Below are 26,749 nucleotides of genomic sequence, written 5' to 3'. Positions count from 1 at the left end.
TCCTTCCCAGGCACAATGAGTGCTGTGCTCTGGAGCTAACAAGATGCCTCCTGGACCCAGAGTGAACCAGGACCTTTTGATGGAAGCAGGAAGAGTGACTGGTCCGAGGAAAGAGGCTTTGATAGAGGGATCCCTACTGACTAGGCGGGGAGAGATGCCCCTTGACACCTGCCGCTGAGCTGGGGACTCCTCTCGACCCAGGCTCTTCTTCACAGGGTGGAAAACAAAGGTCCACCACACAAGCAATTCCTGCCACAGCTTTAGGAGAGCGGAGGAAGACTGTTTATTGCGTGATGCAAAGACGGAGCCAGGGGCTGAAGGGGTTACTTCCGTTCTCTCAGGGTGCCCGTTCTCCTGAGTGCCTGACCTTTCTGGGACCGTCAGAGAGCCAGGTAATAGGCTACTCGGTCTTCCAAAAGCCTCTTGGTTGTGTGGAAGAGTTTAGCATGTGACTGAACCCTCTACTTGCCTGTGTGAGGAAGGAGGCCCAGAGCAGCTCAGGATGATCAAGAGGCAGGACCGATTTAGCCGTGGGGAAGCTGGCATGCGCCATGGAGAGTGAGCCGCGGGTGGGGCCTGGGGAGGCCACTATGTTCTGGGGGACCATTGGCTTATCTGAGTTGAGAAACTGCTCTACTGCCTGAATGGGTCACAGAGCCTCCCCCTCCTTTGCCTGAGGGGAGGGTCCCAGACTGGAATTACTCTCTAAAAAACCCGGCCAAGACTGGAAGACTTTGGAATGTAATGGCTTCCAAAGATGGTGCTATCAAAGCTGTGCTCTGTGCTATATCGCAGAGGAGGAGGAGCCTGAGTTCAGAGACTATGGATGTAGCGATCCAGACCATGGCTGTTCCCTGCTGTGTGACCATGTACCAACACTCAACCTCTCTGATTCCCAGACACCAGCACTTTTAGCCCTATGACAGGCACCCCTCCCCAACCCAATTCTCCCCCTTAACAGAGACACTTTGGCCATCTTCTAGGGGTTCCACAACTTGGCATCAGATATGGGACGCCTCGACGTGGTACCCTTGTGTTGACCTTCCGAAAACTCGTGTGGACTGTGGTGAGAGAGAATATAGACATCCTTGTGTCAGGAATTTCCTCAGACTTTTGCTGGGTGACCTCAGGCAAGGCCTCACCCTCTCTGAGTAGCTGCCAGCTCTGTTGGTGAGCAGAGCGACACTTGCAATAAGTACTAGCTTCGATTTTAATGCAATTTCATGTCAGGTCCAGCAGGGTTGGGGAGATTTCACTGTGAGGACCTCAGAGCCAGGCACAGGGTCAGTTCTTAACTGTGGGAGAAGGTGGCTTTGGCGATTGAGTCAAGAGACAAACCCAGATTGTTTTAAGTGTGGCTCCCCAGATCTCCTAGGATGTGAACTGGGGACACCCCGCTGTGAATGGGACAGCAGAAGCCCTGGGGTAGACTGTCCCTGGGGTCCCTTTGCACCTTCTTCCTTCTCTGATTCATTCAACAAACATTCATAGTACACAGAAGGGAACCAGGCCACAGGGGAGTACAACGGAATAAGGTGGTTCTGTTGCTTCTTTGAGAATGGTGACTTTCAGCAGAGATCCCAGGAGAGTGGAGATTTAGGTATGTAGGCAGAAGAGCATCGCCAAGGGCCTGAGGTGAGCAGGTACCTGAAGGGTATACCCAGGACTTACTTTAACTGCCTTGGGATTGGGGGAGCTGTCAGACAGGGGTCATGAGTGACCCTTTTGGTCCTCCATTTACTTTAGGAGGCAGGTAAACTCTGGCTACCTTTTGGAGACTGGACACGCTGTGGTGGAAGAAGGAGATCAGAGAGCCATGGTGAGCTACTCAGCTCCCGCCTGAACATGGACAATATCCCAGGCCACTTACAGATCTAGGGCTTGGGACTCCTCTCACCAGCCCTCCTCCCAGAGGAGACTGGAGAGAGGGTTTCCAGATTCCAGACACAGCACTGGGAGCTGCTTAAATTGGCATGTGACAGCATGCTCTGGTCTGGCCTGGAAGGGACAGAAACATGAGAGCGTATGTCAATCAAGGCAAGACAGAGTCCTGAAGTACAATGGACTCTAGTCAGAGAGGCTGACCCAGAACCCTTGGGTGGAGTCAGGGCACTGGACACCAGGAACAGTGGTTGGGACCCAGGCGGGGGAGAGCTGGCAGCTCAGGGCTGTCACAGCCAGTGTTCTTGAGCCGCCAGACAGAGAGTGATTTCAGCACAGGGTCCTGGCCAAGGATGAAGAGGGCACAGTGGCCACGACAGCCAGCGTCAAGCCAGGCCTATTCATATCCCCAGCTCAGCTCATCAGTTCAGGGCTTATGAGTCACTAGGACATTCCCCAGTGTGTCCCAAGGAAGCCACTATGGGGAAAGAGGTGTCCTCCTGTACGTGCCTGCTGCACACGGAGCTCATGCATTGGGGACTTTTCCATAGGCACAGACCTGGCTGCTCTGGTCACATGCATGTGGTAAATTCCTAGCCTCCCCCATGGCATGTGGTCTCATCAGACCTGAATGTCCCTTCTTGGCTCTTTGAGCTGTGTGTCTCTTCCTTACCCAGCCATGGAGGAAGCTGGGCGCCTAGCCAGTCACTCCCTGGTGACAGCTGGACAGCCAGCTCCCGGCACCCAAGCCCAGTGTGTGGCAGCTGCCAGTGCCTGGGGTCAGGCCTTCTGAGGCTGAGGTCGGGCCTCTCATCAGGCATCGCTGGGAGCTGAGTTAGAAAGAGATGTGAAAAGAGACTGAAAGGCGATCCTGGGGTCCCCATGTTCTGCCGTGCCTGTGGCTATGGGATGCAGACTCCATGCAGTTCTCACAGCCAAGCTCCAGGCCTGTGACCAAAGAAGGCTTTAGTGGTGTGCATGTGTGTTTGTGTGTGTGTGCACATGTGTTTGTGTGTACCTGTGTGCGTGTGTGCCTGTGTGTGAGTATGTGTGTTTGTGTGTGCCTGTGTGAGAGTGTGTGTGCCTGTATGCTTCTATGTGCCTGTGTGCTGGTGTGTCTGTGTGTACTTGTGAATGCCTGTGTGTGAGTATGTGTGCTTGTGTGTGAGTGTGATTTTGTGTACCTGTGTGTGCTTGTGTGTGCCTGTGTGTGAGTGTATGTGAGTATGTGTGCCTGTGTGAGTGTGTGTGCCTGTGTGTGCTTATGTGTGCTTGTGTGTGCCTGTGTGCTTGCTTGTGTGTGTCTGTGCATGCTTCTGTGTGTGAGTATGTATGCTTGTGTGTATGCCTGTGTGTGTGATTTTGTGTACCTGTGTGTGCTTATGTGTGCCTATGTATGTGCTTGTGTGTGCCTGTGAGTGAGTGTATGTGAGTATGTGTGCCTGTGTGAGTTTGTGTGCCTGTGTGCTTGCTTGTGTGTGTGTGTGTGTGTGCTTGTATGTGTGAGTGTATGTGCATCTGTGTGTGAGTGTGTGTGCTTGTGCTTTTGCATGTGCACATGCATGTGTACTTGACTACACAGGATTTTGTCCTGGGGGTGGGGGTTGGGACGGCTCTGAAAGAACATAATTCTAAGGTCAGGCCCAGGTCATGTACCTCCACTCAGGGGCCTCCCCAAAGCCCTGTGGCTGTTTCTTCCTCTTGGATTCCATGGGAACATCCATTTTCTTATCAACCACAGTGTGTGTGTGTGTGTGTGTGTGTATGTGAAAGAGAGAGAGACAGAGAGACAGGGAGAGGGAGAAACAGAGGGAGAGAGAGAAACATATCCCCTCTTTTATTTATTTATTATCGATTTATTTATTAGAATTTATTTATTTTATGTATATGAGTACAGTACACTGTCACTTCAGACACACCAGAAGAGGGCATCAGATCCCATGACAGATGGTTGTGAGCCACCATGTGGTTGCTCGGAATTGAACTCAGGACCTCTGGAAGAGCAGTCAATTCTCCTAACAATTGAGCCATCTCTCCAGCCTCTTATTTATTTATTTATTTATTTATTTATTTATTTATTTATTGTACAACATAATGCACTCTGAACAAACATAACTCATAGAGCTGAGAAAAGATGAGATTTCGACTAGTGGCCCAAGTGAAAAGTTAAAAAAAAAAAGCACACACACACACACACAAAACCTCCATGAATGGGAGGAGATAAAGATCTCCAGGACACATGTGCATGTGTGCACACATATGAGCATATACCTCTAGCTTCACTCCCTTCTGCTATCCTTTCTATGTGTGATTTTACGTATCGGCATAAAGTACAGGACCCAGGAATAAGAGCAGATGTGAGCTGTCTTTCTGGGCCTTCTGCATGTAGATCTCCACCTGTGTCCATCCCTTCTTCTGTCCTCATGCATGGATGCACACAGCTGCCCTGTGCATAGGGACCACATTTCTTACCTCATTCCTCACGAGTGGGGTCTGAAACTAGAGTAGTAGTGAACCTGGGGATGCTAACATGTCTGATGTGTAGATGTGAATCCCCAGGGCACATTTCTAGGACACATGTGGCTGGCTGGTATGGTACTCCATTTTAGTGTTTAGAGGACCCTCTACCCCCAGTTCCCATAGAGGCTGTACGTTCCCACCATCTTAGCTGAGGCCTGATTTCCCTACAGTCAAATGCCTCATCTTTTATTTTTTAATTAAAATGTTTTATATAATTAGATCATATTTGATCACATTTGATCATATTTCTGTCCCAGATCTCCCTGCCTCACATGCCAGTCCCCCTTTTGTTCTCTCTCTGAAAACAAACAAACAAAAACCAAATATCTACAACAAAAATTAACAATGCTCCAAATGTTGAATATCAAAACAAAGACAAGTCCAGTAAGACAAAAAGAAAAAGAAAAAGAAAAGAAAAAGGAAAGAAAGAAAAAGAAAAGCAAAATGAAACAAATCAACAAAAATCCATTGAGTTCCTTTGGTCTTGGCCAACTACTCTTGGGCATGGGACCTGTCCTGTTGTCATAGAGTTTCATTGCTATAGAGAGATGTCATGACCAAGGCAACTCTTTTTTTTTTTTTAAACTTATTCTTTTTTTTTTTTTGATTTATTTATTTATTATATGTAAGTACACTGTAGCTGTCTTCAGACACTCCAGAAGAGGGGGCCAGATCTTGTTACGGATGGTTGTGAGCCACCATGTGGTTGCTGGGATTTGAACTCTGGACCTTCGGAAGAGCAGTCGGGTGCTCTTACCCACTGAGCCATCTCACCAGCCCCCCCAAGGCAACTCTTATAAAGAAAAACATTTAACTGGGGCTGGCTTACAATTTCAGAAATTTAGTCCATTATCATCATGGTGGGAAGCATGGCAGCATTCAGGCAGATATAGTGCTAGAGAAGGAATTGAGAGTTCTACATCTTGATCTGAAGACAGCAGAAGACACAGCAGGTAGTGACTCTGGGCATAGCCTGAGCATAGGAGACCTTAAAGCCCACCCCCAGAGTGACACACTTCCTCTAAGAAGGTTGCACCTATTCCAACAAGGCCACACCTCCTAAAAGTGCCACTCCCTGGCCCAAGCATATACAAACCATCACAGGCTCTCTGTGTTAGTTCCTGTCTACTGCAAGAGGAAGCTTTGCTGATGATGGCTGAGCAAGGCACTGATCTATGAGTGTAGTGGAATGTCATTGGGAGTCATTGTATTGCTACTTTTATTTTGCAGGCTAACAGCATTAAGTTTTTGTCATAGGCTCATGACCAATCCAGTCTTAGATTCTTGGCTACTTTAATAGTATCAGCTCCGGGTTGCATCTCATGATGTGGGTCTTAAGTCCAGTTTAAAAAACAAATGTGGTTTATATCTTGCAGGCAGGTCACCACCATAGCTCTCAGGGTTTATAGCTGGGTCATATTGACGAGTGGCTTTCATCTCTGGTAGCATACAGAATCCATTCCGGTACAATGAATGCTAGTCAGTAGGGAGCAAAGCCTCCAGGTGGGCACCAGTTTGACTTCTCTATGTTTGATGATGTGGATGGTGTTTTCTTAGAAGAGGGTCTTAACCACCAGGTTGTCAAGGGCAACCAATATCCTTGACAACAGCCTGCGATGTTTGGGGGTTTCCATGGGACTCCCTTTGGCCAACAACTCAACAGGATGGAACCCATTCCTGGAAATGGAAGCTTTACTGGGTAGCATAAAATCTCTACTTGGGGCATTGTCTACCCCATATGTCATGACTCTGTTTAGATTCCTTTCATCTATGTGTATATTTTAGGAAGCTTCTATAGCTGTGGGTTCCCATATGATTTTTCAAATGGCCTTTGGTGTTAGTCGTCTCTTCTCTTATTTCCTCCTTTCAGTCTGTCCCCCCACCCCTCTCCCCATCTAACCCTCCCCATTTACTCTCTCTCCTAGTCTCCTCACCACGCTGAATTCTATTTTCCCTTCCTTGGGATATCCTTTCCTCGCCTCCTTCTCAACCTTCCTAACCTGTGACCCTTTAATACAGCTCCTCGTGTTGTGACAACCCCCCCCCAACCATAAAAAGTATTTTGTTGTTACTTCATAACTGTAATTTTACTACTGTTGTGAATTACACATATATGAGATGCTGGATATATTTCCATTGTTACAAATTGGCCCCAATCAGCTTCTAAACGCTGACACCATTGCATACACTAGTAAGATCTTGCTGAAAGGACCCAAATATAGCTGTCTCTTGTGAGACGATGCCGGGGCCTAGCAAACACAGGAGTGGATGTTCACAGTCAGCTATTGGATGTATCACAGGGCTCCCAATGGAGAAGCTAGAGAAAGTACCCAAGGAGCTAAAGGGATCTGCAACCCTATTGTTGGAACAACATGATGTACTAACCAGAACCCTGGAGCTCTTGTCTCTAGCTGCATATGTATCGAAAGATGGCCTAGTCGGCCATCAATGGAAAGAGAGGCCCATTGGACTTGCAAACTTTATATGCCCCAATATAGGGGAATGCCAGGGCCAAAAGAATGGGAATGGGTGGGTAGGGAAGTGGGGGGCGCTATGGGGGACTTTTGGGATAGTATTGGAAATGTATTTGAGGAAAATATGTAATAAAAATATTAAAAAAAAATAAAATAAAATAAAAAAAAGAAAAAAAAAAAAACAAAAAAAAAAAAAAAAAAAAAAAACAAAAAAAACAAATTGGCCCAAAGGGGTCATGACCCACAAATTGAGACAATGTAGCATCAGGAAGGTTGAGAACCATTGCCATAGACAATGGCTACTAGGTTGCCAACCCCTGTGGTTATTTGAATTGTAGTTGGGCATACTGAATGCTGAAAATCTAGCATCCATACATGAGAGGACACATACAATATTCGTCTTCTTAGGTCTGGGTTACCTCATTCAGGATGATATATATATATATATATATATATATATATATATATATATATATATATACACATACACAGACACACACACACACACACACACACATATATACATATTTTTTAGCTTCATCCATTTACTTACAAATTTCAGTTTCATTTTTCCTAACAGCTGAATTATATTTTATTGTGTGAATGTGCTACATTTTAATGATCTGCTTATCACTTGATGGACATCTAGGCTGTTTCTAATTTCTGGCTATTGTGAATGGAGCAGCAGTGAAGATGATTGAGCAAGCGTCTCTGGGGGAGGATGGAGTGTTTTTTGGGTTTGTGCCCCAGAGTGGTATAGCTGGGTCTTAAAGTGGATTGATTTCCAGCTTCCCAAGGAAATACCACAAAGATCTCCATAGCGTCTGTACGAGTTCGGACTCCCACAGCAAGGAATGAGTGTCCCCTGTCCCCATATCCTCCTCAGCATGAGTGGCTACATGTTTTATTGATCTTGGCCATTCTGACAGGTGAAAGCTGAAATCTAAAAGTAGTTTTATTTGCATTTCCTTGATGACCAAGGATGTTGAACATGTCTTTAACTGTTTCTCAGTCACTCATGTTTCCTCTTTAGAGAATTTTGCTTAGTTCTGTTCCTCACTTTTACTTGAGTTATTTGTTTTCTTGATATTAGGTTTTGTGTTGTTGTTGTTGTTGTTTATTACATTTTGGATATAAGCCCTCTATTAAATGTGTAGTTAGTAAAAAGCCTTTTCTCATTCTGTAGCCTGCCACTTTGCCCGAATACTGTGTCCTTTGCCTTACAAGATCTTGTCAGCTTCGTGAGGTCCCATTTATTAATTGTTGATCTTAGTGCCTATGCTAATGGTATTCTGTTCAGGTATTCTGTTCTTTCCTGTGTCCATGGGTTCAGGATTATTCCCCACTTTCTTTTCTGTCAGACTCAGTGTATCAGCCTTATGTTGAGGTCCTTGATCCATCTGGAGTTGGACTTTGTACGGGATGATAAGTATGGATCTATTTGCATTCTTCTGCATGCAGACATCCTGTTTGACCACATTTATTGAAGACACTGTCTATTTTCTAGTGTTCATTTTTTGACTCTGTGTCAAAATTCAGGTGTCCATAGGTGTGTGGACTTATGCCCAAGTCTTTAGTTTGAGTCTATTGATTATTGATCAGCATGCCTGTCTCTGTGTCAGTGCCATGCTGTTTTAATTAGCACAGTTCTGAAGTTCAGATTGAAACTGGGGATGCTGAGCCCTCCAGCAGTTCTTGATATTCAGGATGGTTTCAGCTGTCCTTGATTTCAATATAAAGCTGAAGAGTGTGGTTGTTTTGTTGTTGTTGTTGGTGGTGGTGGTGGTGGTGGTGTGTGGGTGTGTGTAGAATTGTGTTGGGATTTTGATGCAAATGACCGTAGGGTTGTGGGGTCCCTGAGTCTACTCTGCCAGAGAGCATAGCCACTCAGGGAGGCACTACTAGGGAAGTTGACTGCCCTTACCCCACAACTTTGCAGGGCAGACGTTGGGCTGTAGGGAAGCCTTGGGACACCACTCCCGCGGTGGGGAAGCACAGTCTGAGGTGGGGGGTACACAGAGCTGGCTCAGGGGTCCCTGGGCTTGCAAGGAGGCTGAGGCCATCTGGTTCTCGGGCTCTCAAACATCCTGGTGCCACTGGGATCCGAGGAAGAGCTGAGAATGCAGTGGGGGCCCCACAGGCTGGATCTAGCCTGAGGCCAGGGAGAAAGGGGGAAAGCTCTGGCTGGTCCCTTGGGAAGAGAGTCCTTGGCTTGATTTTGGCTTGGTTTTGTTGGCAGCTGTGACTTGGGGCACAGAGGGGCCGTCTATGGAGATTAGACAGAGGCTCTATAGGCAAAGGCCTTCTCCATGGATCTCCATGGTGGACCCTGGTGAAAAGAGGCAGTCCATGCTTTTAAGACATTTATTTTCATGGCGGAAAGTGGATGAGTAAAACCGTACCCCACTTCTCAGGGCGGGCCTGAGATTAAATACCTTTTGCAGGAAGGAGTGTCTGGGAAGGAAAGCTGATTAGCTAAGTCTTCAGGCCTTTAGGTAACATTAAAATGGAGATCTGTCTTGAGCCTATGTGACCACAAGTCATGTCCTCTACCTGTGGACGGGTTTGGGGCATTGCCCTTATGTGACTGATGGCCACAAATCTATGGAGGGCTACAGCTAGTGACAGGGGCCTGGTGCCCAGGAATCAGGCGTAGCACCTATCGTCCCTTTAGGGTCACTGGGGCCTCTAGCCTTAGTTCAACTGGGAAACAGGCAACCTTTCATGGCCCCACAAATGACCATCTTCATGGTTCTGTGGGATGGATTTCACACATTTGGGTCAGGATAATCTGCACTATCTTAGACAGGGTTTCTATTCTGTGCAAAACATCATGATAAACAAAACAAAACAACAAGCTGGGGAGGAAAGAGTTTATTCAGCTTACACTTCCACATTGCTGTTCATCACCAAAGGATGTCAGGGCAGGAATTCAAGCAGGGCAGGAACTCAAGCAGGGCAGGAACTTGGAGGCAGGAGCTGATGCAGAAGCCATGGAGGTGTGCTGCTTACTGGCTTGTTCCCCCTCGCTTGCTCAGCCTGCTTTCAACCTAGGACTACCAGCTCAGTGATGGCTCCACCCACCATGGACTGGAGCCTCCCCCATTGATCACTAATTGAGAAAATGCGTTACAGTTGGATCTCACGGAGGCATTTCCTCAAGGGAGGATCCTTTCTCTGTGATAACTCCAGCTTGTGTCAAGATGACACCCAAAACCAGCCAGCACACGCACATTCCTTCCAGAAAGTGCCTTTTCTGGTAGGAGTCCAGTTCCTTGGCTGAAACGCCCCTCATCTCCACTGGACTGAGTCATGTTGAATCTTCTGGAACTTGATCTCCACACTGCTTAGGCAGGCATCGTCTTTGTGCAAGCGCCTTGGAGCGACACACACAAGACCATGTATGTCTCTCCCGAGATGTGACCTTACGGCACAGGGTTGAGAGGAGGAGCGCCTCACACACTGTCTGCTCAGTGACTAGCGGCCTTATGGCTGGCCCACTGTCATGGGAACGGATGACGGTCTCAGCAGAAGATGGAGTAGCATCGTTTCCTTCATGATGTGATGGGAGCAGAGCCAAGCCTGGTGCTAACCAGTCTCTCTCTTCTCTCTCTCCTATTCAGTGTGTCTGGCTTGTGTCCACTCACCTCATGCTCTCCATGTGTCTGTAAGGCTTCACTCCTCGCCCGCCAGGAGTACTCAGAATCACAACGTCATCGCCCGAGTCCAGCTACCTGTGTCACCATGGCCATTTCGTCACGCCTTGCCCTGTGGGAGCAGAAGGAAAGTTGTGTTTTGGGGGGCTGTGGTCACAGGGCCAGACTCTACCCTGGCAAGAGAGGCTGTGGCCTGCGTGACCCAACTCACACCCACACACCCACGCACCGCAGGCAGGGAATGATGATGGTCTTCTGTCTCTGTGCCTGCCCAGTCTGGATCTGTTGACTCCTTCCCATCCCTTAGCAGGAGTCTGGGAATGGGCGTAGTGCAGCTGCCCTATCTATAGCCCACGGCAGCCTGATGGAGGGCTGAAGCAGGGGGGAGGAGACAGTAGAGGGGGTGCAGAGGTGGACTGTTGGCTGCCGGTCTAGTGCTAGAGGGTTTCTGTGAATCTACCTCTGGTCACTACAGAGACCTGGACAATGGCTTTTACCTAACCTGGCTATCCTTCCTTCACATTGATATTATCCATAGGATTCCTTAAGGGCTCCTTAGCCTCTGATACTTTCCCCTCCCTCTTTCTCCTCTCCTTTCCTCCTATTCTTTTTCTTCCCTTTGTATAGACACTATTTTTTTTTTTTTTGAGACAGTGTTTCTCTGTATAGCCCTGACTGTCCTGGAACTCACTTTGCAGACCTGACTGGTCTCAAACTCAGAAATCCACCTGCCTCTGCCTCTGCCTCTGCCTCTGCCTCCCAAGTGCTGGGATTAAAGACCTGTGCCACCATCACCTGGCTGTATAGACACTATTATTTAAAAATAAAAAAATAAGAATTTTTGTCCATGGTTGGTTCCAGGGATACAGAACCCACAGCGAAGAAAATGGGTGTCATAGGCCATGGTTATGAGTCTTCCCAGCACACAGGAATAATCGATTATTACTATCTATTACTTCAAGTCCCCAGAAGGCTTCTTCAAGAAGCTGGGAGGTACCACAGAGACAAGCTTGGAGTGCAGTGCATCCTGGGAGTATCCCTGTCTTAGGTGGGAAGAGCATTTTCTCCTGGGGTTTCTCCAGTGGCCCCCTGGGGCCAGAAGCATGAGGACAGAGGAGCCTGGTGTGCAAGCCACCCCTCCTGGCATCTCAGAAGCTGCTCTGAGAGGTGGTTTGGGTTCTTCTCAGGAGGAGACTCTCCAGGCCGAAGCCACCTCTCCCGTACAACCTCTAATGTTCACACTGGTCCATTCTGTCCCCACACCTCCTGGCTTCCTGGTGTCTCTCAGAGCCTTTCTGCTTTTCTCTCATGCTTTTCCCCTCAGATCCACCGGGCATCACACACCATCTGGGGGGAGCCCTGGCCCTGCAGGCTCACTCTCACTTCTCTCCTCGCTTCCACACACAGATTCGAGAAGAGGACAAGAGTCCTCCTCCATCCTCCCCGCCTCCCTTGTTCTCCGTCATCCCTGGGGGCTTCATCAAGCAGCTGGTTCGAGAGACAGAGAAAGAGTCCAAAGAAGCCAGGAGGAGGAAGGCGGCGGCATTCACCGCCCCAGAAGTAGAGGTGAATTGCTGTGTGGGGGCAGAGAGTGATGGGGCGGGGCAGGCAGGGTGGGGTGGAGCAGGTGCCTTCCCATTCATATCCTCCATATTGTCCTGAGTCAGTCACTCTTATCTTTGCTCTCTGCCCTGCCATATTCTTCCACTCTCTGTTGAGCTCCTATGCAAACTGAAAAGCCCATCTCCAATTGCTGACATCTGGAGGGTCTCACATTGCTCTACCTTTCTTAACTCCCCCATGGTTGCTTTTCTTGAGACCACGCAGAGCTCATTTAATCGCATGACTTATTCAGCTATGAATTTCTAAACAGCAGCAGCTGCCTTCCGCTCAGCTGTGCCCTGAAAGTAGCCCTCATGCTCTGAATTAGTTCCTTGTCCCAGGCCAGCCTGGAACTTCTATTCCATTCCATTCAGTCTCCTGAGTGGCCATGGTTATAGGCCTGGCCACTGGCTTGTCTCTGTTCATTCATTAAAGTGGAAAAGATGCTGGCATGTCCCTTCCTCGGAGAGCCTGATGTTGAAGCATTGGCATCCTTCTGGGTCGGACACATGAGCTGGTGGTCCCACACACCAGTGTCCTCCAGCTGCAGGTCTCTCAGCCCCTTCTAAGTCTCTTGGAACATCCACTATCCAACAACTGAAGGGTTTATCCCAGCTAGGTTGTAGATCTTGGATGCTTGCTCCATCTGCTATTCCTTCTGACTGGTATTGATGGGCATCATCAGCCAAAACTAGTCCATAGAAGGACCAGTGTCATACCCCTGATTTCATCTAAACCTTCATATGGAGACCTCCAAAGCCTGGGCAGGATACCAAGGCTGGACATCAGAAAGGCAGGCTTGGAGTACAGTGTATCATGGGAGTATCCCTGTGTTAGGCAGATAGGGCACCAGTTCCTGCTGCCTCTATACTGCCCTCTTGAGGCAAAGAGAGTTATGGCAGAGTTGGGCTGAGAGGACCAGGGATTTTAAAAACCAGGTGTTGGCCTAAATCCGGAGTGTCACCCTGGCTCCCTCCTCCTCCTTGGCCCATTTACACTACACGTGCTTGCACCTGTTTAATGACAGGGGCTTCTCTGTGTCAGCAAGCCACTCACAACTGACTGGAAGCAGCTGTGGGGACAGCAGTTGGGTCTCATGGAAGAGACCGACAGGGTGGCTGGGCCCTGTGCCTGCTCCTGTCTGACTTAAGGAGTAAACAGAGGCCACACTTAAATCTCGGATAGCAAGCGGTCCTGTAAAATGTTCCTGTCTATCGCCAATGTTCACTTAGTGATTGTGGCCCTGTTTAAAACAGTAATGGGGACGGAAGTCACACCTGCTTCTCAGAGGTGGAGACTGAAGCACAGAGAGGTCAAGACACTTTCCTCAAGCTCACCAGGCCAGGTAGAGGCAGAGCCATGCTATGTAAAGCTCTCTTTCTGGGGCTGCCTGGGAGAGCAGGTAGGTGAGGTACAGGAAACAGAGTGGACAGGACGGGTGGAGAAAAGGTATGCCTGCTGGCCATCAGGACCAGCATGAACAAACACGAGGGTGTAGGGAATGGGTGGGTGGGCCAGAACTAGGAGGTATCCAGTGTGGCCAGAGAGTGAGGCGAGTGGAGACAGACAGACCCTGAAAAGGCTTGGAGGAACCGAGGGTGTGTTCATGGACTTTTAGTAGACTTGGGGTGGCCACCAGTGCCCTGATCAGTGGCCACCAGTGTCTTGATCAGTTGTAAAAGGACAGTTGGCTGATGGGTGACAAATGATTGGGAGGTTGGATGGAACAGGCAGTCCGTTTGAGAACCTGGACTACTGGAGTGGAAGCTGTGCCCCCTCCTCCCATCTCCTCCTCTTGAGATCACAGAAGAGCTTTTCACACTCAAGCTTGCAAAACTCCACACAGCACGCTTCTGTTATGGAGGGGCTCACAGAAGATAGGAGACAATTGGCCGAAGTTGCCCCACACCTGCACTGAGATGGGAATGCGTATCCCTACTGTGATCTCATCAGGGTTGAGATGTGTCTTAGTCAGGGTTTCTATTCCTGCACAAACAACACCACCAAGAAGCAAGTTGGGGAGGGAAGGGTTTATTCAGCTTACACTTCCACATTGCTGTTCATCACCGAAGGAAGTCAGGACTGAAATTCAAGCAGGGCAGGAGCTGATGCAGAGGCCATAGAGGGGTGCTACTTGTTGGTTTGTTTCCCCTGGCTTGTTCAGTTTGCTTTCTTATAGAACCCAGGACCACCAGCCTAGGGATGGCACCACCCACATGGGCCCTCCCACCTACTAATTGAGGAAATGCCTTACTGTTGAATCTCATGGAGGCACTTCCTTAAGGGAGGTTCATTTCTCTGTGATAACTCCAGCTTGGGTCAAGTTGACACAGAAAACCAGCTAGTTACAAGATGGAAATGTAACAGCGGCTACTGAGGACTGACCAAGTGCTGGGCCACCACCAATCCTTATATCCACCGTGCATGGCAGGTCTTTATGGTCCTTGTGTTATTGTTAAGAAATTGGCACAGAGAGGAGGAGAAGGAGGTACCCAATACCACACAATGAAAAGAGGCAGAGGTGGCATTAAACTCCCTTCTGTTGGATTCCCGAGTCTACCTTCCTCCCCATGATTCTGTGGACCCTCAGCCGCTATCTAGACTGAAGCTCACTGTCAGGCACAGATTCTGAGGATGTCAGAAGGGCTTGGGTTTCTTTGTGTGGGTGAAACTGGGAATGATTTGGCTGTTGGTCAGTCATGCAGCAACTCAGCCCATTATGGTCTCTCTCCTAGATCCCAGCAGTTACCACTAACCAAACCAACAAGACCAACAATGTCCCCAAGCCTGAAAGCCAGCAGACTTCCCAGGACAGCTCATCCACCACTCAGAACAGCACAGACATTCCAGGAAAGGAGCCCCCAGGGGCTGGTGACAAGGACTCCACACCTGTGACCAGCACCAGTGGGGAGAGACCTCAGGAGTCAGGTCCCACAGGAACACCCGCCAAAAGGACACTGCCCTTCAAGAGGGGCGTGAGGAGGGGCGATGTGCTGCTGATGGTGGCCAAGCTGGATCCAGAGTTGGCCAAGGCAGAGCAGAAGGTCCAACTTCATGATGTCCCCATGGACAAGACCCCAACTCCAGCCAAAGATTCTGGAGGGACAAAGAAAGGGGTGACCACGGGGACTTCCTCTGCCCCCCAGCCTTCTATGTCTGAGAAGACCAGGACTAGGGGAGTTGGAGATACAGGCCAAAGCACAAAGGGTGGGAAATGTCAGGGCACAGAGGGAAAGGGGAGCCGGGACCCCCAGACCAACAGGCAAAAAGAAGGTGAGTCTCAGAGCACAGAGGAGCAAGGGACCAGGTCCCAAGCTCAGGAGGCAGGAAACAAGGAGCAACTGGGAACAGCTAAGAAAGAAGGAGGGGGTCCCCCAAAGAAGATGGTAAAAGAGGATGGACCCAAGGTTGCAGGGGCTGAAGTCAGACCTGTGGAGCCCCCAGTCCCGCTAAGGAAGTGGGGAGGTTTCTTGGGTCGGAGAAGCAAGTGGGACAGTCCTCAGAGCAAGGACAGAATAACAGAGTCACATCATAAGGATGAGAAGACTGGCGACTTGCAAAACCCAGCGGTAGACAGGAGCTGTGGGCAGCTAGCAGAGCCCACAGGGCAGCCATCGGGGCCTACGGGGCAGCCATCGGACTCCACGGAGCAGCCAGCAGGGCCCACGGGACAGCCAGCAGGGCCCACGGGACAGCAGCAGGAGGCTCCAGTGAAGATGGAAGGAAAGGTGGGGAAACCTCAGAAAAAGCTGGTGACACCAAGGAAACCCCGAGAGCTCCCTGGGGTGGCAGCGAAGACTCAGAATCCTGAGGAAAGCTGCAAGGCCCCGGATAGGATTCCTACAACGGGGATATCAGCAGAGGCTGCAAAGAGGGACGGCCAGCCAGAGAGCAGGGTGCAGGGAGCCGGGGAGCCCCATGTGTGCACAGAGGAAGAAGTGGATATGGTGAAGCCTCAGGCAGAAGGTCACGTAGAGTTCGTTCCTGAGGTTGGCACGGAAAGGCTTTCTACGTTGAGGCCTATGGAGGAGAAGCAGATCCTGCAGGACCCGGATAGAGGGGGCCAGAGTGGAGACTCGGACCAGGTGATGGGCTGTGGACCCTAAGGATGGGATAGGGGAGGCTACGGGGTGGACATAGGGCTAACCACAGCGCAGCACACCCCAGGAGTATACTCCTGAAGAGCTAGGTCCCTAGGCCCCACACGGTCCCTCCCCAGGCTAGACTTGCCTATTACTACTTAGTGGTTACCCTGTCCCTTGTTACCCACAATTCTCGGCGCCGGCACCACGTTTAGATTCTCAGGCCGTGCCCTGGTGGCTCCTTGAAAGGTCCTGCGGGAGAGGTTAGGGGTCCCTACATCAACCCTGGGCTGGTGGGTTGTGCTGGTTAGGCGACCTTCTTTTTGCTCCCAGGCTTATGAGGATAGATGGTACGAGGCACAGAAAGTCTGGCTGGTGCAGAAGGATGGGTTCATGCTTGGTAAGTGGGCTCAGGCTGGCCTGGGGTTTAGGGAGGGGAGTCCCACTCGTTTCTCATGTCTTTCCCGCCACCAGCTCTCAGCCAGTTTTACTTCATTCTCGAGGCAAGCAAGGAGGTAGGGGAGAGGCTGAGATGAGGATGGGACCAGTAGCTGCTATGGGTCAGAGAGTCCCCATCCCGAGTCCATTCTTGTTGGCCAGTGGAGACTGAAGGGTGTGTTCTGAGAAGTGATTCTGTGTTCCATTCGTACTGTCTGCCCATTATCATCCTGATCTGACCTAGGGGTGTGGAACAGGTCGGTGGATTTCACCCTCTGAGGGGCCTGCTCAGTGCTAGCCTTTGTCTCAAAAGGGCTTGGAGCAGTGGTTCTCAACTTTCCTAATGCCCCGACCCTTTAACACCGTTCCCTGTGTTGTGGTGACCCCCCCAACCATAAAGTTATTTTCATTGCGACTTCATAACTGTGATTTTGCTACTGTTACAAATAGTAACGTTCCGATGGTCTTGGGCAACCCCAGTGGAAAGGGTCATATGACCCTAAAGGGATCATGACCCACAGAGAACTACTGGCTTAGGGGTGGCAGTTCAGGTTCTTTATGTGAATAGAACCTTTCAGCCTGTCCCAAGTTCAGTCTCCAGCTTCCTGGACTGGCTCAGAGACTCTACCCTTCCCTCCCTTCCTCTCCCTTCCCCTCTTCTCCCATTTCCTGCCCTCCCTTCCCCTCCTTTTTCTCCCCTCCCCTCTCTTGTCTTCCCCTCCTCCTTCTCTCCCTTCCCCTCCCCTTCCCTCCCTTCTCCTCTTCCCTTCCCTTCCCCTCCCCTCTCTTCTCCCCCTCTCCCCTTCAATCCCCTCCCCTCCCTTCCCCTTCTCTCCTAACCCTCCCCCCTCTCCCCTCCCTTCCCCTCCCTTCCCTTTCTATTGCCTCCTCTCCTTTCCCCTCCCTGCCCCTGCCCTCCTACCCACCTTTCTTTCCCCTCCTGTCTCTGGCTGTCCACGCAGCAACGGTGCTTAAACCAGACGAGGGAACAGCTGACCCGCCTGCTGGAAGGGTGCGGCTCTGTATCGATGCAGACAGGACTGTCATTGAAGTGGATGAGGAACAGGTCCACCCGGTGAGTGTCCCCTCCTCCTCACTGCTGCTCTGTCCTCTCTGTCCCTACCCCCCATAGTACTCAGGGCTCTGCTGCTGGGGCTCCATCATGGGATCGTTCACTGTATCTTTTAGCTCTTTGTGAAGACAAGCCTGCTGGCTCCTGTTGCCGCGGCTCTGACTGATCTGAGCAAGAGATTACTTTTCATTTTGTGAAAACCTTTCTATAGACATGTTTCTGTTTTCACCCTGGATGCTAGGGAACTCAGCTAAGTGGGCAGGTTGCCACTGAAGCATAGATTCCAATGGTGCATATTTTGGGCATCAACCTTTCTCTTAGGGGGCTGTGCATACCTCTAAGGGACCAAGGCACAGTGAGCTTTGGTAAAGGAGGTGGTTGGCCACTGGCTTCCACCCCTGGGTGTCACAGGGCATGTTGAATGTTCCTCTCTAGGACTTAAAAAGCAGATGATGTGAAGAGGCATGTACCCTTAGCAAGCCAAACATGGTACACTTGGGGTTTTACTTGACCTGTCTTCGAGACAGCAGCCTCACAGAGCAGTGCACCCAGGATGTGGAGACAAAGCAAAGGAGATAGACAGGCCAAGGAGAGAGCCTGTCACTTCCCTTTGTGCACTGGTCTTTGTCGCATGCCCTTTACATGACAAGGCCAAGCAGTGTGTGGGGCACATGTATGCATGAGGGTGTGTAGGCAAGCATTTGTCCACGCACATATCTGTGTATGTGTGCTGGTGCTGGTGGAGTAGGGCCAAGGAATCTAGAGGAGATCCTTTGTGAGTTCTTTAGGCCAACCCCTCTGAGCTGGACCAAGCTGAGGACCTGGCTTCTCTGGTCAGCGTCAACGAGTCAAGCGTCATGAACACGCTTCTACAGCGCTACCGGGCCCGGCTGCCACACACCTGCTCGGGGCCTGATCTGATCGCCCTGCAGCCACAGACAACCACAGTGCCCTCTTCAGGGAAGGTGAGGTGGGATGATGGCTGGGGGCAGAGACAAGTGGAAGACTCCTCGCCTGGGTATTATAGGGGAGAACTGACTGTCAGCACCCTGGAAACCCTCAGATATGCTCATGATGGGAATCTTGGATTTGGCAAGCACCAGTGACCCCCTGCTCCCTAGAGGGGGATGGTGAGCTCTGGTCCAAAGCCAAGGTGTGACACTTTAAACTAGCCATGACACCCACCTGGAAAGCCATTTCATGGACACGCAGAGGAGCTGGGGCCAAGTTCAAGCTGCAGCTTCTCAGAGTCCTAACGTGAGCTAGATTCTCTGAAGTCTCATACATCCATTCATGTGGAGATAGAAGCTCTGCTCACCCTGGTATTTACTTATTATCTCTTGAAAGGACATAAGGGCAGTTATGTTTGGGATTAATACTGAAAGCAAAGGTTCGTGGCGCCACCTGGTGGAGAGTCATGGACTACACCGGTGTCCTCTGAGTCAGTCTGTCCCTCGCAGCTGTTTGCTGGTGACTGGTGGGCTCTGAGGAAACGCCAACCCTGCTGCCCTGTGGGCTTCCAGGGAGGGGAGACAGGAGAGGCCACAGATGGTAAAGCCCACGGTGGCTGAAATGGACTGGACACCTGTGGGCAAGGATGGGGCTGGAAGAAGCCAGTGGGGGCGGGGCACGTGTCACAGGTCCTGGGTGTGACTTGTGTAGGGACAGACTCACAGGACCCTGGGCTGCAAACAGATGGACAGGGGCATGGAGGAAAGTGCAGTAGATAGTCCCTAACGGTGGCCCCCATCTGTCACTTAGGGCTGTGAAGCCACACTGAGACCCATGGAGGTAATGTCCACTCCGGGTCTCTCTTCTCAGACTGGGTATTGTAGATTGATCAAATGCACATGCAAACGCAGGCACGGGGAGGATCCTGAGTGACGCTTCCCTGGCTCTCCCTGTGAGGGTCACTGGGCTCTAATCTCCTTCCTTCTCCAAGTCTTCCTGCCTCTCAATTCTCGTAGGAAGCCAGCTTGGCCCAGTCAGCTTCTGGTCCCCAAACAGCCATCAGACCCGCATTGGCCTGGGACTAGGAACAGCTTGAGTATGGTCAGGACACAGTGAAGGACATGTCTCTTGGGGTTGGAACATGTTGAAGGGTCATGTGAGCACACATGTGGATGTGGGGTGCAGCTGTGCACTCTGCAAAGAGGTCCAAGGCATCACGTGTAAGCCTGGGGGTGCCCACGGGTGTCAGGTATGCAGCATCCATTTTCTTCACAGCGTGGGCCAGGAACTGACTTGCTCATGGACATGAGTCTTCAGGGTAACTGCAGCTCCAGGCTCAGACCCTAGGATCTTTGGATGCTCCAGGCTCTGAGGCTACCTCCAGGAAGGCAGACCTTGTTCCGTGGCTCCCACTTTAAGAGCTTACCTAGCACTGGTTCCAAGTGGTTTGGGATAAAAGGTGAGGTGAAGCCACTCTGGTCCTGGTTCCCCAAACGACAGGTCTGAGCTATGAGGAGGACCTTCTGGGTGTGTATCCTGGTCCCTCCCCGACTTAGGGAGAAAAGGCAGGGCTAGGCTGGACCCCACAGTAACTATGAGGTCTAGTGGCCTTGGGTTTCCACTCCTGTCTTTTCTAGGATTCCCATATGCCTGGGCGTCCTTGACCTCTCCTGTCTCCAAGGGTGTTTCTGTGTAGACTGTTAAGGTCACCTGACATGGCCAAGGCCACTCCTTCTTCTTAACCCTGGGCAGCATGGAAGATCTTGCTCAGCCCCTTCTGGGCTTCAGGGCCACTTTTGTCTTCCCCTGGTCCTTTAACACCCAGGCTCCTCTGGGACTTTGGGAATGCTTTATACACCAGAGAGAGTAAGTTGCTCACCCTTCCTTCCTTCCTTCCTCCCTCCCTCCCTTCCTTCCTTCCTCCCTCCCTCCCTCCCTCCCTCCCTTCCTTCCTCCCTCCTTCCCTCCCTCCCTCCCTCCCTCCCTCCCTTCTTCCCTCCCTCCCTCCCTCCCTCCCTCCCTCCCTCCCTCCCTCCCTCCCTCCCTTCCTCCCTCCCTCCCTCCCTCTTTCCCCCTTCCTCCCTCCCTTCCTCCCTCTCTCTCCCTTCCTCCTTCCCTCCCTTCCTTTCTGTCTCCCTTTCCTTCCCTCTCCCTGTCTCTGTCTGTCTGTCTGTCTGTCTGTCTCAGGGTTAGGAGTATTGGATATGGAACCCAGGGTCTCTCACATACCTAGGCAAGCACTGTACCACTGAGTCACACCCCAGTGTGACCCTCTCTTTTAAAACTCTGAGATGGTCCCATTGGGTTGCCCAGGCTATGAACCCCTCTACAACCCAGGCAGGCCCCAAGTTTGCAATTCTCCTGCCTCAGCCTCTTGAGGAGCTGCAATCACAGGCTTAGGCCTCTATATCCAGCTCTTTGTCTCTTTAAAACCCAGATTGAGGAAGCACGACTTGTACCCAGTTCAATCCAGCTTTCTCTGGGACCCTTTCTTGTGACTGTGTGGTGTGCGGTGCTTGCCATGGGCCTGCACAGGATAGCCATCACTTAGATTTCTGGGCGCTCTCTCTCTCTCTCTCTCTCTCTCTCTCTCTCTCTCTCTCTCTGTGTGTGTGTGTGTGTGTGTGTGTGTGTGATCGGTCTCACCCACTGACTTTCCTCAGAACTCCTAGATATGTTTTCTGTTATGTTCAGTGTGACCTGTGATGTAAGGATCTCTGTGACCACATCTTCCCTTCTCTGGGGCGTGTCCCTGGAGCAGTGTGTGGGCCATGTGATGTGTGCACAGCTTTCTGTGGAGGAAGCTCCAGTCAGCGCATTCAGCACCTACTTAAATTGTCTGAGGGTTTTTGCTTGCGCCATGTCTTCATTGGAACCCAGCAGTGACTGCTCAGTTAGTTTCTTGGCCAGGGAGATGGCTCAGTTTGTTTTCACGGCAGACATCACTAATTGATAGCCATTCCCAGTTCCCATGTTCAATATTACTAATCAACTGTGCCAATTTCCCCGGCTACCTCATTGCAGGTGAATCGTACCCAATGATTTAACTAACTGACACAATGAACCCCTTCTGGTTGAGCCTTTAATGAGTAGATCGGTCGCTCAGGACTCCTAGTGATCTAGCTGTAGATGACACTTGCCCGGAGACTGACACCTGTCATCTTGTGGCAGGTACCCCGTGGTCGGCAGGATGGCTTGCCTGCCCATGTAACGTCCCTGGCCCAGCGTGCGTACTGGGCACTGCTTAGCCAGCGGAGAGACCAGAGCATTGTGGCCCTGGGCCGGAGTGGAGCTGGGAAGACCACCTGCTGTGAGCAGGTTCTGGAACACCTGGTGGGTATGGCAGGCAGCGTGGACGGCAGGGTGTCAGGTATGGTGGCCCACGGGTGACAGCTGGAAGGGAACAGGGAGGGGAGATGTGGGGGTCCTGGGTGGCTGGGGGGGTAGATCCTGGATGGCTCTTCACTACTCCTGTCTAGCTGTCATTCACTAAGCACAGATAAGTAAGGGCCCTGTGTTGGCTACTGACCCAGAAAACTAGTGCTCCTTTATATACCCCTGCCAAGATAACAGTGCATCTCTCTCATGACACTGGTGGCCCTTACAGTGGTCACACACTGGGAAGCTTGGCTGCCACCTGCTGGGAGTCATCCCGTGTCAGACAGATGGAGCGTTTCTTGGGAGTGTGTGTCCTTGAACAGTCTATAGCCCACTCCACTGTACAGAGAGACCGAGAAGCAAAGATGAAAGCAGAGCTGAGAGCCGGAGGGGAGACGGAGCTACAGAAGGCTAGGATGCTCTAGAGAGTGCTCCTGTGCTGACTGGGGGAGAGGCCGGGCAAGAACACAGGAGGGGTGCAGTGGGCCTTAAAGACCGTCCGTGAATAGCATGGATAATGATGACCGTGGTCACAGCCATCGGTGTGGCCATCTCCAGGGACCCTGTGCTGGGCCCGCTTCCAAACAACCACAAGAGCTCTGTGGTTTGAATAGGATGGGGGTGGGGGAGGATAGGGATTATAACAGGACACTGGTGGGATAGCGATTATGATTTGAGATTTATACATAAAGGTATTGAAAACTGGAGAGGTTTAGGGTTCTCAGTCACACTGTAATGTCTCCATGGAGCCTTCATAGACATGTCTCTGCTCCTTTTCCTCTTTCTCCTCCTCCACCCCCTCCACCCCCCACACACACATACATGTTTATCTAGAAAGCATACGTGTGCACAGGTGTGTGCATGCATGTATACTCTAGATGAGCATCATTTTCACACTCTCCAATAATAGAATCTGTCCATCCTGGGGACACTGTTCCCCAGGACCCACACAGTGCTGCACCAGATGACACCGGCTATACTATCATTGCAGACCACGGGTGCTTTCTAAGCACCGAGCATTGTTAAGCTGATCAACCTTTCAGAGCTCTGCCAGAAACACAGTTGCCACTCCAGGGAGGGTCCTCCTGAATTGTTAAGAAGATAACTGTCCCTTTGCAAAAGACAGAGCCCCCTTGGTCTTCTCTTAGAGGCTATACCTGCTGTTCCCCCTTTCTGTGATCACTCTAAGCACAGGGCTGGGAGCTGGTCTAGACTCTCTCACAGACTGGTTCTGCTGTGTATGTGAATGTGGGAGATAGGATGTACCCAGAATGTGGGAGACAGGATGTACCCAGAATGTGGGAGACAGGATGTACCCAGATGTCTCGAATGGCACACAGGGCTTGTGGGTGCTCAGAGAATATCTTTGGGGAGATCCCAGAACTTTCAGGCCCTCTCATGGCCTTCAAGTGTTAGAAGGATCACACACACACACACACACACACACACACACACACACACATCACTCAGATCGTTTCTATTCTACTCATGACTTTAAAAGTCGGGGTTGAGGCAGCTGCTGGGACTCATGGAGTGACTGTAGTTCGAAGCTGAGCTGTTGCTCACCAGAGCTCCCACCTCAGAGAACAAAGACCAGGATGGGTCTCGAGAATGGTAGCCCTGCTTAAGGCACAAGTGACATCTCTACTCTGTCTCCTGACAGTGGAGAAGCTCCGGGCCACCTTCACTGTCCTCCGGGCCTTTGGCTGTGTGTCCACCGGCCACAGCCGCAGGGCCACCCGCTTTGCCATGGTGATGTCGTTGGACTTCAATGCCACTGGCCGAGTCACAGCTGCTCAGCTCCAGGTGAGGCTTAGGGATGGGCAAGGGCTCTTTAAGGTGTGGTGTCCCCAGCCTGTACCCACATTTCCAGTCAGGACCCTGGGGTGACAAGAGTGTTGGCACCCTGGAATGTTAAAAGCAGCTAGCATGGCATGGCTCTGGGATGGGTAGGAGCAGAATCTAGAGGCTTGTTGAATGTAACAGATTCACACAGAATCCTGTCCCCTTGTGCAACACATGTGGCCTGGCCCCTCTCCAACATTCCAGTTGAGCAGAAAAAAAAAAAATTAGGGTTTTAGAGAGAATGACCACACAGCACCAGGTGACAGCCCAGATCAGGTATCAACTAAGGCCTTTGCTCCGCTGGCACCACTGGGTGCAGGCTTCAGTGAGGGAGGTGCTCTGGGCTTTCCTGGGAGCCGGAGGGAGCCCATGGCTTGGCTGACTGCCTGTGGGGCTCTGAACGGTGGGTGCCCTTGTGTCACCCTTTGGTGAGGCCTCGGGGAGTGTTGGGGTGGGACACTCTAGTAGGGCCTTTGGGAACCAAGTCTGGAGAGAAGGACTGGGGATGACACTGCCCAATTCCCCCCTTACAGACAGTGCTTCTGGAGAATAGCCGTGTGGCCCGGCAGCCGCAAGGGGAAGGGAACTTTGAAGTTTTCTCTCAGCTGCTGGCAGGGCTCGATGTAGATCTCAGGTGAGTATGTGGGACAGGCTGGGGTGACTAAGGCAGGGGGATGAAGAAAGCCTAGTGGGAAGCTCCACCCAGAGCTGAGAGGCTGGGATACCCAGTGACCCAGCCTCTGATCTCAGTTGCCAGGGCACTGCATTGAGGCTGGGTTACATTTCATCCGCTCTGAACTCCAGTCTTTCGCTGTGTGAGATTGGAGCATAGGGTCATTGGGAAGGGAGGCCTGGGGCCTGGGGCAGCTAGGTGATGTGGTATGTGTGATCCAGCAGTAGGACACCTCCTGCTGCTTGGGCTGGGGCAGAACCTTCACTCCTACAATCGTCTCTTCCAGGACAGAGCTGAACCTGCATCAGATGGCAGAGAGCAGTGCCTTCGGCATGGGCCTGTGGTCCAAGGTAAGTGGCCTGCCTCCAGGGTGCACTGCCATCCCAGGGCCAGGGAGGGAGTGATGGAGGGTCTCTGACCCACTGTCTCCTTTTGCTCAGGTCTGTAGTTGCCAATGGCGGTCATGTGGGGGCAGCAGCCCTAGGAGAGTAACAGGACCTCTTGGTAGGATCTGGGCTGGTGAGGAAGGGAGGCTTGTCCCTGACCAAGGAAGGGTGTGGTGGGAGAGGGTGAGATGTGTACCCTAAAGCACTGGTGTCTCCCTTCAACTCTGGCTCCCTGATTATCTCCAGTAAGACCTGAGAGCTTAGCATGGTTCTGCCTGAGTCTGTCAGCAGGGGGCGCTCTGGAGGCTGATGGGGAAGAGGTGGGCACCCTCTGCTGGTTGCTGTTTATGGTCCTGAGCAGAGGTGGGGGGTGTGTGTGAAAGGGATAGGTTGGAGGATGGGTGGGGGAGGGGAGAAGTGGGGAAGGGTGGGAGAAGGAAGGGCCTTGGAGGTTGGCTGCTCCAGGGTTCCCTGAAAGGGGGTGGCCGTTCATTTGTTGGCTGTTAGTTTTGCTCATTTCTAATGCTGCTCTCGTGACTTCCTTTGCTCTCATTCAGGTGTGAGGAGGCTGGGGTTAAAGGTCAGGACTCTGGCACTCATCTGAGGTTTCACTGTAGTGAGGAAGACAGGCATGAAAATTAATGCAGGTATTTGAGAGAACAATACCTAGGAAGGAGTGTGGTTGTGGGCACCAGAGAGTGATTAAATTAAAGAGATGTTTGGCCTGAGTCAGGGAAGGCTTCGTAGCCAGGGAATACTGGGCCTGGTTGGCATTGGGTTTTGAAGGATGCATAGGAGTTTACCAGGTAGAGGGATGACAACCCAGATAAAGGTACTACCACAGAAGAGCATTACAGAGCATCAACGCTGAGCATAGATGCACAGATTATGAACCTGGTACTTGCCAGTTAAATCTGGGAGCACACGAAACAGATCATCATGAGAAGTTGTCTTCACTCCAGGGATGCGGGCATGGCTTGGTGTATGTGAGTCAGTAAATATAATACATCACATAAATGGAATCGAGGTCACAGGTCACAAAATCCTCTCCACGGATGCTGGAAGGACTTTTGACAGAACCCAACATCCGTGCATGATAAAAGTTCTGAGGAGCTCGGGGTAGAAGTATGTCTTGGCAGCACTGTGAGGTTAGAGCTGTGGGGTTAGAGTCCATCACACCACTGAACAGGAAAACCCAAAGCCTTCCCCTTGAAGTGAAGACCAAGACAAGGTGTCCACTCTCTGCCCCACTCAGCACAGCAGTGGGAGACTTCACAGGACAGCGAAACAGAAGCCGACAGAAGGGGACAGCAGGAAAGGAAGGAGCCAGTTATTGCTTCCAGATGCGTGTTTCTGTGACCTGTAGGACCCCAGCAGGAATCTCAGAGTGGGCAGATACCCTCAGCAGAGAGGCAGGACACAAACCACACACACACACACACACACACACACACACACACACACACGGCAGAGCCCTCTTGTGAGCCAATGGCCAATGTCTGAGAAAGAAATGAAGGTTTCAGCCCCATTCACCACAGCAAACACCTCGCAATAAATGTAACCCAGGAGGTGAGAGCCCTCGGCAGTGAACCGTTAAGACACTGGAGGAAGAGATCGAAGGAGTCATTAGAAGACAGAAAGACCTCCCACGCTCAGGGATCGACAGATTAATGTTGTAAGAGGCCACCTACAGGCTCGATGTGTCCACCCAGGTTCCAATGCCAATCCTCGGGGACAGAGAGACAAGCCTGAAACTCACACAGGAGCAGGAGAGACCCCGGGGTAGTCAAG

The 26,749-nt window shown here is 51.2% G+C and overlaps 1 protein-coding gene across 2 annotated transcripts in view; it reads left to right on the top strand.

Annotated features, from left to right (window-relative positions):
* The window catches only part of Myo18b (myosin XVIIIB), a 208,656-nt gene that overhangs the window by 7,451 nt on the left and 174,456 nt on the right, over positions 1–26,749 (top strand). For both annotated transcript variants that reach the window (XM_085837031.1, XM_085837032.1), the window contains exons 2-11: positions 10,499–10,658; positions 11,939–12,097; positions 14,869–16,218; positions 16,549–16,615; positions 17,616–17,728; positions 18,514–18,690; positions 21,848–22,046; positions 23,718–23,860; positions 24,433–24,533; positions 24,859–24,922. In XM_085837031.1, the coding sequence (XP_085693157.1) occupies positions 10,620–10,658; positions 11,939–12,097; positions 14,869–16,218; positions 16,549–16,615; positions 17,616–17,728; positions 18,514–18,690; positions 21,848–22,046; positions 23,718–23,860; positions 24,433–24,533; positions 24,859–24,922 (2,412 nt within the window). In that variant the 5' untranslated portion in view covers positions 10,499–10,619. The remainder of the gene's footprint in view (positions 1–10,498; positions 10,659–11,938; positions 12,098–14,868; positions 16,219–16,548; positions 16,616–17,615; positions 17,729–18,513; positions 18,691–21,847; positions 22,047–23,717; positions 23,861–24,432; positions 24,534–24,858; positions 24,923–26,749) is intronic.

This window comes from Mus caroli, unplaced genomic scaffold (assembly GCF_978045245.1).
Source record: "Mus caroli unplaced genomic scaffold, Mus_caroli_1 scaffold_4, whole genome shotgun sequence".
Classification (NCBI taxonomy): Eukaryota; Metazoa; Chordata; class Mammalia; order Rodentia; family Muridae; genus Mus; species Mus caroli.
The sequence above is the reverse complement of the archived record's forward strand: the minus strand, read 5'-3'. Positions and strand labels throughout refer to the sequence as shown.